General features: G+C 39.2%; 1 protein-coding gene across 1 annotated transcript in view; it reads right to left on the bottom strand.

The window, feature by feature from the left end:
* The window catches only part of LOC134535412 (inactive dipeptidyl peptidase 10-like), a 344,969-nt gene extending 339,850 nt beyond the window's left edge, over positions 1–5,119 (bottom strand). The window contains exon 1 of the mRNA XM_063374486.1: positions 5,052–5,119. Within this exon, the coding sequence (XP_063230556.1) occupies positions 5,052–5,119 (68 nt within the window). The remainder of the gene's footprint in view (positions 1–5,051) is intronic.
* Positions 5,120–18,483: the final 13,364 nt, after the last annotated feature.

The following is an 18,483-nucleotide window of genomic DNA, read 5'->3' as shown; positions in this document are numbered from 1 at the left end:
GCTTGATATTAATGCATGAAATTTTTCATCCACTCATGTAAGTGCCCAGGGTTTTCCTCCGTGTCTATGCAGGTTTTACCTGGGCCCAACTTATCTAGTTTTAATCTAGAATAGTCAGTGAGGGGAGTTAGTCATGGCTAAAACGTTGCCATGGCTGGCCATTCCCCCTCCTAGCACATTATGCATGCTACCTCTCCTGCATGGCTTTAAACCTGCATGATTAGAGCGTACACTCTAAAAATTTTTTGTAAAATTTACAAGAAATTTGTTTGTACTTCCACAAACCCTTGTAAAACTACAATAGTCTCTCTTGTAAAAACATTTGGTTGTAAAATTACAAGAGCGATGCTTGTAACTCTACAAAATAATCTCTTGTATAATAGCGTAGATACCGGCAGTCGCAACAGGTCACAGCAGCAACATGACAAACATGATTATCGCAGTTAAAAATATTTCTATCAAAATTGAACGAAAACACTTAACGTAAGAGGTTAATAAATATAGTGAAGTACAACCTTTATATATATATTTTTTAGGTGTTTTGGCTGTTTTTGATGAAGAAATAAAATTGTGAATTCGTGAACACCAAATATTGGATTTGTTGTGAGATTGGTACACCAATTTCCGTTACCGTTTCCGTTTGTTTTACCTTATGAGCGAGCGTTGAGAATTGGAAAGAAGCGTGGTGAACATTTATTCGAGGTTTTGAATAGAAGATACGTTTTATATTGATGAAATTGTTTGTTTCTACATAACACCTAAGGATGGCTGGTAAGTAAATTTACGTCTTTTAAGTAAATATATACTGAGATAAGTTCCACTATTTCTCTGGGTTAGATTTGAGTTAGTCTCTTTTAATATGTGCTCTTATACGTGAATTGAAAAGAGATACATTTTTCATATGAGAATCAAGAGTTAATATAAAAAATACTGACTATCTGTAATAATCCAGAGTTGAAAGAAAAGATAACTGTATTTACCATTAAAAGCGTGTTTCTGAATTCTCTATATTTTGGGAGAAATTTCACTTTATATGTTCCAGAGCAATTGTTAACGTGTATACTACGTGAAAATAGTTACATTATATGTACTTAGTATCACTGAATGGTTAGTTAGGTTAGTATAGATACATGAATTTCACTGTAAGCTGTAGTTAATTGTTTAACATAATTTTTAATGTAGCTAATAGCAACAATGTTTTTAAGTATTTTTTAATGTAGCCATACTAACCTTAAAAAATCTTTAAATGTGAGTGTATTTGAATGGTCAGTTTGGGTCATCTATTCATGGTTTTCTATGTTTGTGGACACCGGCGGGGACTATTCACAGATGGATAATGTTAATTAATAACCCACATACACCTTTTAAACACGATTTTACTTAGCTTGAATGTAATTACCTACTTATTAAAAAACTGCAAATCATAAAATTGAAACAATTTATTGTTACATTTGCACAACCATTGTTATTTCAATTACTTTTATTTTTTTACAAAAATACTTGTAACATTAGAGATAAAAAAACACATAAACAATGATGATGTGGCATGTACACACAGAAATTCCACTTTAAGCTGTTAACGTGATATTTTACAAACTTGTTGGACTAAATATGTAATTTAAACCACCATTTACAAATTATATTAAGGAAATCTCCACTATTAAAAAAATGAGAATTTTGAATTGTTTTGGTGTTCCATATATTACTCTATTGTGATCCAATTAAATGCTGGGGCTTGACATTTCTGATACTATGCTTGGGCTATATAGGTGTTCCAGAGATAATTATGGACAAGAATGGCATATCTGAAATAACCATAAACTTTATTAATTTTTTTATTTAATATTTATAATTTCTTGAGGGATTTTATGATATTACAAATAGTTTTGTAACTCTTGATAGTGGGGAAGGCGATAAAGTAACGGGGTCTTGGGGTCTGTTTTCAGGATAAATAAAGAAATGTATTTAGCATTCAAAAACATTTTCTGGGTTTATTTTATTTATGAAAATGCTGCAAAGTAAGAACTGTACAAAATCTAGAATTGACCTTAAAAAAATATAAAAAATTACATTTGTTTATTGATGATTTTTTTAGACAATATCTAAGAGTGTTGAGGTAATTTAAATAGAATGTTTATCACCAGTAGTTTACAGATAGAACAAGTGATTGGTTCAGTTATGTTAAATATTATTTAAGATATTGTGAATGGTGGGTTAGATTAAGTTACTTTTATAATACTTTAAACTAGTGTGAACAGTTGTTTAAGTTAGCTACATTATAAATAGTATTAAATAATGTGACCAGGTGGTATAGATTTGTTAAATGAAAACTACTCTAAATGATGTTTAAATCATTGATTAGGTTAGTTAAAGTTAAAGTAAGTCATTGCTAACTATTAAAACAATTTAACATTTTTTTAAATGTAGCTTCCCTAACAAAATTCTCATACAAGTATAAAATATTTTAGATCCAGCGAACCTAATGTAACAGACAGTTTACACAATTTAGCTAACCTAATCTAAAAACTTGTTGAAACTGTAAACTACTTGAACTGCACAACAGTCTCTTAAGCTTCAGCCTCACAGAAAGATACACTATGGTTGCAGAGTTTGCAATATTCACTATGCCAGGTGGCCATAAAGGATAGTCTAGTTCGTTATATTTGAGAGGTGCATGCAGTGGAATTCAGGTGATGATTCTGGCAGTTACATTTTGTGCTGGCTCTTAAATTATTTAAACTTAAAAAAATTTGGTTTTTAAGTAAATTTAAAAAAAATTGTTGAGTTGTATCATTTTATGAAGCAGTAGCTAGTGAAGTTAGTCTAATTTGTGGATATTTTCAGTATAAATACAACTCAGTTTTATAGCAGTCCCTTGAACTCAGATTCGATATAGGCCCTACTCATATCCTGCATACTATTTCCAATTTATTTATTCATAGATATTTTCATACACAAACAATGTACTATTTTTATATTACTATTTAAAGCACAATACTAAGAGAAACAAAACTTCATAACAAGAAAATGAAGCATTTAGGTGGCTTAATATATTTTTATTCAAACTTTCAATATATCTATTGTTAATGTTTTTTTCAGTATTTTTATATAATTTTGCCAATATAATTTCTAATGTTTTATGAACAGTTTAAAGGTTATATAGTTGAGCAAATTAATAGTTTTGGCAACCCCAGGTCACTAAATCATATAATTTCATAAAAACATTTAACAAAAAAAAATTGAATAAAATAAATTTTTTTGCAAAATGAAGGAAAACTTATTGTGTCATATTAGGATCGGAAGAAAATTTAACAGCAATAAAATATTCATTGACAACATTAGTTGATGGCTGTGAGGATGCATCCGAACAGATATTTATTTGTTTGCAGTTAATTGTTAGTTAATAATTATATAGTGTAATGTATAGTCTAGCATGAGTTCCTCATTCATTGTTGCTAAATGAGCTGAAACATGTGACAGGAGAACAATGCACTGTATATAGGAAATATGACAAGATAACTTTCAACCATGTAACATACGAAAAGGGTGGCTGTGGCACGTCCTCGGTGACGTACGTTGCGGGTGGTTGTGGCACGCTCTCGGTGACGTACGTTGCGGGTGGCTGTGGCACGTCCTCGGTGACGTACGTTGCGGGTGGCTGTGGCACGTCCTCGGTGACGTACGTTGCGGGTGGTTGTGGCACGTCCTCGGTGACGTACGTTGCGGGTGGCTGTGGCACGTCCTCGGTGACGTACGTTGCGGGTGGTTGTGGCATGCTCTCGGTGACGTACGTTGCGGGTGGCTGTGGCACGTCCTCGGTGACGTACGTTGCGGGTGGTTATGGCACGCTCTCGGTGACGTACGTTGCGGGTGGCTGTGGCACGTCCTCGGTGACGTACGTTGCGGGTGGTTGTGGCACGTCCTCGGTGACGTACGTTGCGGGTGGTTGTGGCACGTTCTCGGTGACGTACGTTGCGGGTGGCTGTGGCACGTCCTCGGTGACGTACGTTGCGGGTGGTTGTGGCACGCTCTCGGTGACGTACGTTGCGGGTGGCTGTGGCACGTCCTCGGTGACGTACATTGCGGGTGGTTGTGGCACGCTCTCGGTGACGTACGTTGCGGGTGGCTGTGGCACGTCCTCGGTGACGTACGTTGCGGGTGGTTGTGGCACGCTCTCGGTGACGTACGTTGCGGGTGGCTGTGGCACGTCCTCGGTGACGTACGTTGCGGGTGGTTGTGGCACGCTCTCGGTGACGTACGTTGCGGGTGGCTGTGGCACGTCCTCGGTGACGTACGTTGCGGGTGGTTGTGGCACGTCCTCGGTGACGTACGTTGCGGGTGGTTGTGGCACGCTCTCGGTGACGTACGTTGCGGGTGGCTGTGGCACGTCCTCGGTGACGTACGTTGCGGGTGGCTGTGGCACGTCCTCGGTGACGTACGTTGCGGGTGGTTGTGGCACGTCCTCGGTGACGTACGTTGCGGGTGGCTGTGGCACGTCCTCGGTGACGTACGTTGCGGGTGGTTGTGGCACGCTCTCGGTGACGTACGTTGCGGGTGGCTGTGGCACGTCCTCGGTGACGTACGTTGCGGGTGGTTGTGGCACGCTCTCGGTGACGTACGTTGCGGGTGGCTGTGGCACGTCCTCGGTGACGTACGTTGCGGGTGGTTGTGGCACGCTCTCGGTGACGTACGTTGCGGGTGGCTGTGGCACGTCCTCGGTGACGTACGTTGCGGGTGGTTGTGGCACGTCCTCGGTGACGTACGTTGCGGGTGGTTGTGGCACGCTCTCGGTGACGTACGTTGCGGGTGGCTGTGGCACGTCCTCGGTGACGTACGTTGTGGGTGGTTGTGGCACGTCCTCGGTGACGTACGTTGCGGGTGGTTGTGGCACGTCCTCGGTGACGTACGTTGCGGGTGGCTGTGGCACGTCCTCGGTGACGTACGTTGCGGGTGGCTGTGGCACGTCCTCGGTGACGTACGTTGCGGGTGGCTGTGGCACGTCCTCGGTGACGTACGTTGCGGGTGGCTGTGGCACGTCCTCGGTGACGTACGTTGCGGGTGGCTGTGGCAGCGTCGGGGGCGGCGTCTGAGGCGTCTGCGGCGTCAGTTGCAGCGGCATCGGGAGTATTGTCGTCTCAAGCAGTGGCATTGCGAGCAATGTGTCTGCGTCCGCAGTGTGACCACTCGGCCTTCATGGTCGTCGTGACGATTGCGGCAGCGTCTACACACAGCTTCACTTGGCACCGATGACACGTAAACCCGTACATCCACGCCTCTGCTAGATCGGTCAGATGTAAACACTCCTCGTGCCATAGATTGCCGCACTTCTCGCAGAACCACCCAATCAGGTGTCCCGCCGGGGCATGAACGCGCACCGCACATTGTCATGCCATACGCCTGGTATTCGAAACAAATCCACATTCATAATCTGAGAAGTGAACGCAACTCTTTCTCGGCTCTGGAAAGTCCGCGCCACATCCATACTTTGAAAATTGATCGCAACTCTCGCCCGGTTCTGGAAAGTCCCCATCGATCCAGTATTTTACGCCTCTTGGAAGTCGTTCATGTTTGTAGCAACGTGCGGATTCCGTCTCGTGGTCGCGGCACACCGAACTCAGCGACGACTCAGGCGTCTCTCTCCCAGGCGCGGGCAGGATCCTTTCCACTCTCGACTCCAATTCGTCTTGTCTCACGGTAATCCGCACCACTCGTACACACTATCTTCCCGTCACTATCAGCATTGAATATATATAACTTATAGAAGTCGCGAGGGTATAGGATTTATTATTCCAATTTTCGGATCCAAAACTGTGGTAGTTGTTAGCTCCGCCGCTAGATAGCTCTTCTTTCCACAAGAGGGTACTCGTAGTTACCAGCTTCCACGCCAGAGCGCTGTAGCGTCGCTTTTTTCAAGGTCGTGCTCGTAATTCTCTGTCTCACTCTATCGAGAGGCGGTGCCTTTTGTTGAAATCCGAGCGCTTAGATACGGGCGGGCGCAACTGAATTGGAGGAGTACGGCCACTGAAAAAAAATGTGCGGCTAAAAGATGCCAACATCAAAAATTAAGTTTTAATTATAAGAAAACTACAGAAATTTCTTAAACGTAATAACGTAAAAAAAATTCTGACATTCGTAGTTCAGAATTTATAAAATGTTGTGTTAACGGAGTGGCAAATTGAGTAAAATGGCAAAACATAATTTGAAATAAATCTTGAGAACGTTGAATGATTTTGGTAGCTATGAAACAACTATGGCTGCGATGACTGTTCAAACGCGTGCACGTGTTGTTATTAGTAACTGAAACTAATGTTATGATGTCATACTTTGTGGCTATGCAGTTTATAATTTTTTAAACATAATATGAAGCATTTTTACATAATGTTTTGGTTGTTTCGTAATTCAAAATAAATAATCTTAAACGTTATATGGTGAATACTCCCAGTAACGAATGACCATAAAAAAATCAATTTTGCCAACATAGATCTGAAAAGTTAACGATTTACTATGTTAATTTGCTTATAAATAACGCACATTTCCCGGATATCCAAAGAAAATAAGAGTGTTTGTTATAGCATTGAGTTGCCACTCTTTATATTCTTTGCTTTGAGGTTAGATACACAAGTTATCTTCGCAAGTTATGCTCGTAAAAACGATGCGCAAGTATTTTGAATACAAATATATTTTCTTTTAATAACCGAAAGGTAAATATTATTTCCATGAAATATAATACAATTCTTTAAACACAGACAACATTTAGAGCTATTTTTTGTTTATTATTCCATTTGGCGTGATAAATATTATATTTTAAAAACAGTTTGTGGATTTTTAATATAAAATAAAGATTTATTTATGAAATCAATTTAAGTTGTTCAAAAAATTCTCTTTGGTATGAATTCAAACAAATTCATGTTATTCAGGGCAGAAAATTAGAAACTACCAAAAAAATATTATCTACATTGCTGTTTTGTGTAAATCTGTGCACGGACTTAGTAAGTGATATATTTATAATTCCTCATTTTAGCAACCCATTTTAACACAAGAGAAAAAGGATTTTATACTAAAAATTATTATGTTAAACCATTAATTAGGCAGGAAACATGTATGTATAATCTATTTAAATTTTCATTTGAACAGTGAATATTATTTTGCAATAATAAATAATTTTTTATCATCGTATATTACGGATGAAAAGTTTGTATTTCCATCTAATCATAAGTATTATATGACACCGTTCACAGTTAATTAACTTGCTTTACAAGTTTTTATTCACATGAAAATCATTAAAAAGGGGTTGAGAATTTATATAAATATACAAAAACAAATCATTATACATACAATTTTATTATCTTAGTGAATTTAAATTAATGGTGTCCCAGTGACTACTGCGAAGAAAAAATTCTTGCGAAAGGTTTCCTCGTAATTGAAATTCGTCAAAAAAAATCTATCTCTCATTTTTGGTGACATTTCTGACAAGTGGTACGATGGAATTTGAGACTGGCAAATGAATGTTGTGAAGCAATAAACAAAATATCACATTCGTGAACTACAAATGTATAATTGTTTTTATTTTATAATAAAAGTGTATCTAATAACTAGGGGCAGGAAATTTTCGCGAAAAAATCTGAACGCCTACTAGACTGCAACAAGGTATACCCACACCAGCGGTTTCTTCCTTGTGATTGGCGGCCGTCTGCGAGAGAAGTCGTTGCCTTGTTTGCACGAGCCACTAAGGACGAGTTTGCTTCCACACTGAATTAGTGATTGGTTGTTGTAACAACCGACATGCACCTCAAAGTAACTCACCCAATCACGAAACACAGACGATGCTACAGTGTATTTAACTTCCAGCTATTCTCGGGATCTTTTCGCGAAATTTTCATGGCCCTACTAATAACCCGCGGCTTTGCTCACGTAATTTCCGGGTATTGCTGATATTCTACCATTTTAAGAAAAGTATGTATTAAATTCCAAATATTTTTGAAGAAATATACACAAACAACTGTCAAGTATAGAAAATATTTAATAAATAAAAATATTTTTACGACTTATTTTTAATTGGTTTATCGTAAGCCTATTTTAACTTTTATTTAAAATTAAGTACCTACCTTATTTTCTATCTCCCGGTTTAGTGACTTTGAGAATATATTTTACCTTGATGAAATCTTAACTCTTTTCCATCTGACGAAGAAGCCAATTAAAAAATAAACTAAGACTCGCGCACTTATTGTATGTTAAGACTTTGCCATCGTTTTAAATTACTGTAATTTTTTTTAGTTATAGTCATGCTTAGGATAATAACATACGCATACATTTCAGTATTCATGAAACCAATGCATTTTTATTTGAAATGTAGAGCAGTTACCAAATTTCTTATCTCGCATATTGATTTTTTTGGTATGGCTAGTATTACTTAAACTAAATTTTTGAATTTTCACAGATGTACTCTTTTCCCTTTTCTATATGATTTAGAAAATATAGCAATATACGTAAACCAATTAAACCAATATCATCCTGAATTTTTATTACCGAAAAAAGTTAAATACAAAACAAATTAATATGCGTATTTTAATATTGAATTTATACATATATATATCTTGCCAATACTAATTTAGTGGGTTCCATTTTTTTATTTTAAAAATAATTACTACCGTTTTTACTACTTAATAGATAACGTTGAATAAGAGAAGGTTGTTTAAGGTATGTTGATTTTCTTTGCCAATATCTTAAAGTAGATTTGTTTTAATCCGAAGATTTATTAAATTTATTAAAACCACATTTACAATCTTTCGTCCCTTAAGAAAAAGAATTTCAGGATGTAGTAAAAAAAATTAGTGGATTTTCCATGTATATAAATCATAGTGCATTGTTGCATAATTTTCCTGTGAGATTTTCAATATACTACAGCTGTCTTTAAATTATATTTTATGTACATGCACAAGAAATCTCAATATAACTAAACAACTAAAAAGTAAATTGTAACTCGCATATACACATTATCAGAGAAAACTAAGTACAATATAAATTTCAAAGGTTATTTACATCATAAAATTAGAATGTAAAATTCTTCTTTAGAAGTAGGTGACTTATTACTTCCATTCATTCTTAACGATAAAAACATTCACCGTGCCATGTAGTGGTGTTTGAGAAAATATTATATTTAATATCTTTGATTAAGTGAATGAATGGAAATCTTTAAGAGAGTTAAGTAGACCTCACATCTTCAATGGAATATGTTCACATTTTTTTATACTTACACAAAGCTGATAAATATATACAGTATGTACTGTAAAATTGATAATACAGTCAAACTTCGTATAATTAAAAAAAATTGACCAAGTAGACAAAACATATAACCATTTAAAATTTTAAACGAATAATGAAAACAATTCACTGAATACAAATAAAATATACTTCACAAGAAATAATAACACTACGAGAAAATATTTCTAAATTAATTTTGTGGTACGTTAAACCTGTTAAGTGTTCTTTACGGAAGTATAATGAAAACTTTACCATCACTGGTGTGATCATGATTTGAAAAACGATGTATGGTGTTTGTGCTAGACTCTTAGAGATGACGCAAATCGCATTGAATTGCAGTTTTAAGTTGAACACTCCGTGAAATGGTTGACATTGTTTCATCATTGGTGTTTAATCTTTTTAAGTTTTGAATTTTCCTTCATGTCGCTTCTTTTTCGTTTAGTGTCACGTTCTTGTCTGGAGATCCACTTTACCTCATTAAATATTTGACAGCGCACTAAAGTCCGCAAAAGAAAATCTTTGTGGTCACGGCACGTGTCAAACCACGTTGGGAAGGCAGTACTGGTACACTCTTTTATAAAATTCTCGATCAGGGAGGTGAGATGTTTCTTAAAACAATGGGCTTCGTAATATTTACAAACAATTTCTAGTTGAAAGGTCGTAACTTCAGTGTGAATGTTGGACGCTACTGGGGCCGAATGGATAACCTTACCGACATATTATGTTGTAAACTCTATCGGAACTGCTGTGCAGAAGGATTGCGTCCATAACCACACCGTTGTCGCAGTACAGAAAATAAATTTTCCAGGGGATCTTGTTGAAGCCTTGAAGTAAGAAGAAAATGAAATCCTCCCTTTCTGAGATCCTCCCAGAGCATCAAAATTCTCCTTAATGTAAGGCGTAAATTTTTAAATGTCAGAGGGAGATATTTTTTTTTTTACTTCTCAATGTCCATCGACGTAACCAAGCTATGTCTTGCTCCATGTTATTTATAACAAGGGTATTTGTGCACGATATTGGTTGACGGTGTGGGTTTGGATCGGTGCTTGATTTGCTATTTAAATTGTCGAAAAGGTTGATCATTTTTTCTACAAATTTTGCAGTCGCTACAGTTTCTTCACGGTTCTTGCAGTTACTGTCTGCAGTGGCATATTCCATAAGTGCTGCATAAACTGAATGGCTGAATATTTGTGCAGCTAACTTGACACTCATTTTTTCGAAAGAGTTGGGTCTGACATGACGCTCACTCAGTTTTGCTATTGCCCTGGCAAGTTTATTTCGGGAGTCACTGCAAGCCAAATTTGTAATGGCTCTCCATGTTATTATCTGTCCGTCGATTAAAAAGTCATTCGCCATTAGATTATTTCGCACACATTTTAACAGGTGAGGAGCATCGTAAACAACAAATATCTTATGTTCTCTGAACATAAAGAAGGGGTTTTCTTCACAAACACCAAGATTTTCAATAACTTTTTGGTTTGAAGTACCCTGGTCGCAAACTATGGCACGTACTTTCAAACCTATATTTATTAATGATTCTAAGACTAAACCCATTAAAATCATCAAATCAAAATATTTGACGGTTCCAGAAGACAAATAATAAGAAAATGGCATTTTCCATGAACATAGAAGGCCTCTTAACATGAACACCAGAGACTGCGAAGCAAGTAATTTGCTTCGTCCTAATTCACCAAGATCTTGTCTTCCCTCTTCCTCGTCGTTTTTTGTGTTATACGTGAGCCGCTTTTCGATAGCCATTTCGTCGAACATCAGTACACATTCTTTTTCGTGCCGTGACATTGAATTTACTTTAGCTCTCAACTTTTCTGTCACCTCATGAGTGATGCCACGTGCAAGATTCATTACATTGATCCACTTTCTTACAGTTTTTTCGCTAGGAAGTTTGAACCCTTGTTTTATCCATGACCGATAGAGTGAAGGTGACCTGTAAAAAATTGACATCGCAAATTCTTTTTCGTCTTTTTCCCAAGGAACTCGTTTTTTGTGGTCTATTTGCATTTTTAATAAAGTAAATGGGGGCCGGAAACATGTTCGTTGAGCTGTAAAAGTAAGTCACATACAGATAATTTTTTCGATTTATTTTTTACAAACTGGAGTTGGCTCCGTTTACTTTTAAGCATCAATACTTTCTTACGAAGCTTGGCCTTAAGTCGTATGTTCCTCGGTGTATCATTATTGCTTGGCATTGTGGTAGGATCACGAGTACTGAGTGATGCTGCTATTTCTATTTCGTTGGAAAAAGTATCACATATTTGGGATTTATTCAAAACAAATTCTTATTTATGACATTTGGAAGGGCTACGTTTTTGTGTTGCGTCGTCATGTTCAGTAATCTTCATTTTTTCTTGATCTCTATAGTTTTTTTCTGTACTGGGATTGTGCATATTCGTAATTGCAAAATAGTTTAAAGAGTTCTTCAGTTCATTTTTGAATTGATTGGTATCGAAATGATCAGAACATATAACATAATGTGTTAATAAACTATCTGGGAGTTCCAAAAGCTTGTTGTTTCCACTCCTCAAAATCCACTCGAAACATCTAAAATGAGAAAACATTTTTCTTAAAATTCATTCTATTTGTGCCCCATACAAAAATCAATTCAATTTTTTGAACACAAAGAATAGTGTTGTAACACCTCGAGTTTAAATGAGTAGGCTACCCTACATCTTAGAATATCGAAATAAATGTGTTATATAATAATTTTTTTGGATATGCAATAAAATGTTTTAATTTAAAGAAAAGTTGCTTATGACTTAGGTAGTAAAGGCAGTATTGAATGGATTTTAAAAAGATTTAACTACGTTTTAAATACCAAATTCTATATACTGTTTGTGTGGACTAGATTTTCCCACAATGTTTTTGTTTTTATTTTTATGCTGATAAATTCTCTTACAAAGTATGTACTCTGGAAAATAAAAGCACTTTAGTAGTATAGGAATGTATGTCCGGGGACTGGCGCTGGCGCGTGGAGCCTGAGCCGGTGTCCGCCATATTGGATTGTGACGTCACGGCGGCCATCTTGGAGGAGTGTAACGGGACATAGCGTAACGGGACAAGTTTGACCTTGACCTTTGACCCTCAAAATTCGCCAAAATTGGGCAAAAATTGCCCAAAATTCCTCAAAATTCGTCAAAATTTACATTTCTGTGAAAAAAATTCCGCCAAAAATTCTCAAAAAATTCCACAATCCAAAAATTTGAATTTAGAAAAATCCTCAAAAGTCGTTTTGCCCTAGAAAGAACCCAAATTCCTAAAAGCGGCTTAAAACTCCTAAGAGCTAGCCGCTCTAAGCCGCCGAGGTCATGACCTTGAAAACTAGTATGCCATGACAGCCATTTTGGATGATGACGTCACCGTTGCAATTTCCGTTACGGCCGCCATCTTAAAAATCTTAATTTATTATCCGATTTTAATGAATTTTTTTTTAAAAATTATAAAAAAATTCAACTAATAAAATTTTAATAAAAAATATTTAAAAATCATACATTAACGACACGGAGCTCGGAGTCCTCAGTTCAAACCCGACAAGCGCAAAAAAAATTGCGACCGATCCTTCCCCCCGTGGTGACGTTTGGCAGACTGACTCCCACCACTTTTCTTAAAGCATATATATCGTCACCCAGTATGACGTCATGTCCGCCATCTTGTCTTCGTTGCTGGAGACCACCATCTTGTTTTCGTCGGCGAGAGTGCGCTGATAACATGTTAGTTTAATTCTTACCCGCTAGAGTGCAGTAATCATTTATTACTATGACACCCGCCATCTTGAAATTTGGCCGCCATCTTGAAAATCCGTAATTATTTAGCTAGAGATTCGGGAAAAAGTTCAAAATTCATTAAATAAATTTGTAATCTATATACTGATTGATTGGATCGACTACGGTCCTTGGTTCGATCCCTTGTCGATACAAAACAACATTAATATTTTAAAAAAGTACCACTAAAGTGTAAGGTTTGAGAAAATAAAAAACACCGCAAGTTCTTTTAAAAAAACTTTTATTACATACAAGTACAAAAAAAATACACAGACAAATTACTAAAGTTTTTTGGATTCCTCGATTGAAACAGTCCTCTTATTGTACGGACTAAGCCTTTTACATGACTTTAAATGTCTATCCGATCCAGTCATCACCGCAGCCAGAGACGGACTGAAGTCCATATCACTTATATAGTCTCATTAGCCGGTACAACAAATGAGTCGAAACAATAACCATGTTCATTAAACGTGAACTAAACTTTCTCGGAGCATTTTTTATAATGATGATGTAAGCTGTCGAGACGTGAAATTAGTTTATTACATTTTATACACTGAAACAGTATTCTTTGAGCATTATTCTGGCAGCTGCTCCTTTCATGTCTGCGCGCATTTGAAGTTCTGGTAAATGATGCGTCACAATATTTGCATTGATGCGATGCACGCTATTCATGAATTGAAGTCTGGAATGCAGATGGTGAAACTTCAGCTGATGATGGAACAGCACGTATCGTTGTCTCCTCTGCAGTCGGTATCGGGATCTCCACCGCTGTCGTGGTCTCCTATGCAGTCGGTATCGGGATCTCCGACTCCTCATCGTTGCTGTCATTGAGGTCCCCGCTGCTGTCGCGACATGTCGGTAAACAGTCTATTCCGGTCGACATAACTAAATCTCACGAAACTTAATGGAGAGAGCACGTCCGTACTGCACCGCGGCCAGAGGTGAACTGCGGGTCCAGTCGTCTGAACCTCGCTTATATACCCGTGGTCTTCTGGTATACTACATGAGTCAAAATATCGTCTGTATTTAAAATTTTTTATTAGGTACCTAAAAATTGTAGAAATAAAAACACACGAGTTCAAGTTTTACACATTTATTTATAAAGAGTACACAAATACATATTAGGTTAAGGAATCAAGCATTTTCACAAGCAAAGTCTTTAATGCCGCACGAACTGACACGTCGACTCCGGTTCCAACTGGTTCGTTGACTCCGGTTCCAACTGGTTCGCAGGCCACAGGATCAGGAACACAGGTTTCCAGCTGGTCATCTTCTGCGACGTTGACAACTCCGACAAGACATGGTCGATGACGTCTGTGACCACGTCTACGCCTGGGCTTTGGCTCAGTGCTAATTGGGACAGATTCACTGTCTGAACTGCGACGACGAGACACACACCGTTTGGACGTCTGCGTAGAAGCATCACAGGTCGCAACAGGTTGCAACACGTCCATGTTTGGTGTTGCACGTGAAGACGAGGCGACTACCTCAGCGATGCTAGCAGGAAGGATTGTGTGTGGTCTCATGTGATAGACGACACAGTTTCCAGGTTCGCAACAATCTACCAGCTGCTGGGTCGGTTCGTAGGACACAGGAAAGTGCGCAAACCGCCAATGCTGAGCGCCTCCATCACAGGTTTCTGTATATGTACGTAGATACCCGGAGTCCCAGTAGCTGTACTCGACACTGCTGAAGCTAGGTCTTGCGCTCACGTACACGTTAGCAGGATGAAACGTAAACATCTTCTTGCAGGTCGAACGTCAACTGAAAGCACGTACGTAGGTACGCCATTTATATATGCAGGCTCCTACTAACACTGTGTGTGCCATTTCTGCATTAACTGCGAGTTTGTACAGGCACAGACACGTTCAAACTTGTCACGTGGCTGCATGTCATATATTGCACTAAGCTTGCGCAGGGAAGGACAGCCGTAGTCGGTCTGTATATCTACGATTTCAGCTGCTCTGTCGTCACACAACTTCCTCAGCCATTTCTTCTGTTCAGGTCCGGCAACGTAGATTATTTCGTTTTGCAGTAGTAAATCTTGAAGTGTGTTTTTCACTTGGTGGTACGGAATTTTTCCTTCGTCCCACTCCAGGCCATGGTAGTATTTACATAGCCATTCGTTCGATTGTTTACTTTTTTCGTCTAGTAGTTTCCACGGATACGGAGGTCGGAAAGTGCGTGTTCGAGTCCGGCCGTCGTGAGTGACGCCAATTTCCTTGAGCACGAATCCGTTTTGGCTCTGGAAACCTTGCAGGTTGCAGTACATCTTGTCGCTAGCAATGCTCGGTCGTAACTAAATTATCATAGAAAACGAAACTGTATTTATGTCAGAATTTTCACAAGTTTGTCTCGACAATTGTACGATGCAAGCCGATCGTGAAGTATCAGACAAAAAGCATAGGTGTTTGGCGGAATATTTCCGCTAGTCGTTATCTCGATCCTACAGTCGATGATGTTTGAATTTATTCGATCATCCTGTTTGGAAACGTCAAACACCATTAACGGTGCCTTGTTCTTGAAACTGTCAGGACTCAGTATCGGTGACTGTCTCTGCCCATAGTAAGCTTGCTGAAACTTGGCATACATTTGATATGCTAGAAGAAATCATCCACTTTCAAAGTCCATGTTCATGTCAACGTACGGATAACTTTCGCTGTTTAAAAATATTTTTACATTGCGTATTTGACAGTTATCGAATACGGAGCGACTTACTCCTGCATTGAGCTGTCTTCCGGTCTGAAGCCCGACGATGATGTATCTTGGTTTTTCCGTAGCGAAGCTGGACTTTACTATCCAATTGATACGCTGACTATGAGGCAAGCCAGGATAAGTTTCCAGGCTCCAGGATCGGAATGGTACATCGAAGTTCTTGCCATTTTCTATGTTCTTCAACATCTTGACTCGTTCAACGGTGCTCACTTGGATGTGGGGCAGCATCCACTCGATAGACTGTAGTGTTAGCGAGACATCTTGAGGGTTTTCTGCAGCGGCGACAATTGCATTAATGTGCGTGTTGGCTAGAAGCAGTACGAGCTCTTGTTTCGAATTAATGATTATATGCTTGTAGTCCTCGGCGAATCCAAGAAGCATGGACAGAGGAACACAAACTTCGAACTTCCCTTCGGCATAAACCGGAAGCTTATATTCATCCTCGAGAGCCCAACCGGCCATCTTTGCAGCAGACAGTTCATTTGGAGTGAGCGAAAGGTAATTTTTCATAGCAGATGTTATGCCTACATCTCTCGTCTGGTCTACCTCGACACCATTGAGTACATATGTAATGCGCTCGATTAGGTGTAGAATACCATTGCAGGATATTGATGTCGTTGTCGGGTGCGTACCATCCGCTTTTGTAAGCGTGCCTCTTATACGTAGAAATGACTGCGAAGGTAAAGTACAAATATCTTGGTGTTGTACTGCAATGCGTACTTCCGATGGTAGTGCGTACGGTCCGAGCAGGAAAGGCTGGTACTCGTGCAATTCCATTTTCGTAATGCTGTCTTCAAAAATGACCGGATCTTCCACGTTGAGGATTTCGTCTTCCATATTTATTCGGCACTTGTCCAATACTGAGAAGATACTTTATGTTGTCAGGTGTTAATGCACCGATGTCTGGTAGAGAACTGTTCTTATTCAAGGCAATACGATTTCTTTTATAACTGTTCGGTGTTACGAACTTTATGCCCATCGCTTCAAGTGCAGACGTAATGTAATTTCTTCGTCTTGAAAATTCACCAATCGTCCTCGCTGGTCAACGATTCGGACGACGACTTCGTGTGCGCACTTCACGACGACTGGAACGTAAATGATACTTTGCGGTACTTCTACCAGTTTATATCCTGGCGGGACCATCGGCGAAAACTCGTGCAGCATGTTGCTTAGTCTTCCGTTGAGATACGTTCCACTTGCCAAATTACAGTTTATTCTTATGACATTCACAGGCAAAATGTTTACTGCGCGCGTAGATTCGTACGTTCTTCCTGTATCATACACCTTTGATTCGAATCCGAGCATGGTACCTATGGTGCCAGGTTTCGTAAAGTCGACATTTTCACTGCATGTTAGAATACTTTTTTGAGTGTTTGGATTTCCACGCAGTTGAAAGTCTACATCCTGTGGTAACATATCCCTGATGTAATTTGCAATGTCGTCAATTTCGTAAGAGCCAACAGGTAACTGTATTTCATGAGCGGTCCCATCGCTTTTCAGGAAGCAGATCTTGCAGTTTTCCTCGTCAATGTTCGGTATGGCATTATACGTTTGAAAATCTACGAGTCCGATACACCATTCTCCGTCTAAATCCAGAGGCGGGAAATGAACCGCCCGCAGCTCAGATGCGTGACCTGTCAGGGTAAGTGTTATCGACATGACTAATAAATTATCATCACTGCACAACCTTTAAGTAGCAATTTTTTTTATTTGTCAGCTAATTTTTGTTTGTTAAAAAGCGAAGACACAAGTGTCCGCAGTTTGTTTGATTAGGCTTCTGTTCCGTTTCGTAATTGTAAAACAACGTAGTGGACCGGCCCAGGTACTGTCGCAGTTCTGGCGGAGGCCTCAAATTACCGAAACTGTCGTAGTACTCGGCCATGTTTCCAGTCTTTACATAGGCCACCCAGTGCGTGCCTCGACCCGCTGACGTGTCTAAATTAATTATGGCGCACTCACGTGTCTTTGGCTTACTGGGCAAAGTGTCTCGCATAAACACGCCGCGGAAATTTGGTATTTTAAGTTTGCGTGCGTACTTTATTAAATCTACGTTGGTGAGCGGACGTTTCGGCAAAGAACTTAGGATTTTTTCATTCGTTTCTTCCTAATGCCTCGTCCTGTCTTGTGAGGTTGCAAGTAGAGTCCTGCGCCGTTTTTTTTACCGATGGCAATGGCTTCCATGTTGGCGTTGTGTCGCTGTGCTTCTTTTAACTGCTTGCGCTCATTCTTCGAAGTGTTGACTGCCCGCACTATACCGCTCGTTGCACCGATGAGGCCGCCGAGAGCACCCAATGCAGGCAAAAGCAAAGGAAGAAATCCTCCTATAATCTTCTTGTCGAGAGTCTGTAATTTTTGCTTGGCTTTTTGCACGCCTGCGCCAGTCTTGCGCTTCTTGGTCCTGCGTGAGTTAGTCTTTGACTTGATGGAGCTGGCTCGACGAGCACCCAGTCCTAATTTCGTCTTTGCCTTCATGATTTTAGATACGCTCCAGGCCGCGATTTTTTCTCCTAGTCCCGCGTTCGACGATTTGCTTATATCTTCGGCTTCCTGTGCCAATATCTGATCTGCTCTGTGCCTAGATTCCAGATCCTTGCTTAATGAATATGCGATATCGTGCTGCTTGCACTTTTCGTCCAGAGAATTAATGCCCACGTCACCGCGAGCTAACCTTTTCGCTAGTTTAGTGCCGGGGCCGCAAAATCTGTAGCCGGGAATGTGTAGCTCGAATGGT

This window comes from Bacillus rossius, chromosome 8, assembly GCF_032445375.1.
Source record: "Bacillus rossius redtenbacheri isolate Brsri chromosome 8, Brsri_v3, whole genome shotgun sequence".
Taxonomy (NCBI): Eukaryota; Metazoa; Arthropoda; class Insecta; order Phasmatodea; family Bacillidae; genus Bacillus; species Bacillus rossius.
Note: the sequence above shows the minus strand (reverse complement) of the source record. Positions and strands in the feature narration are given on the sequence as shown.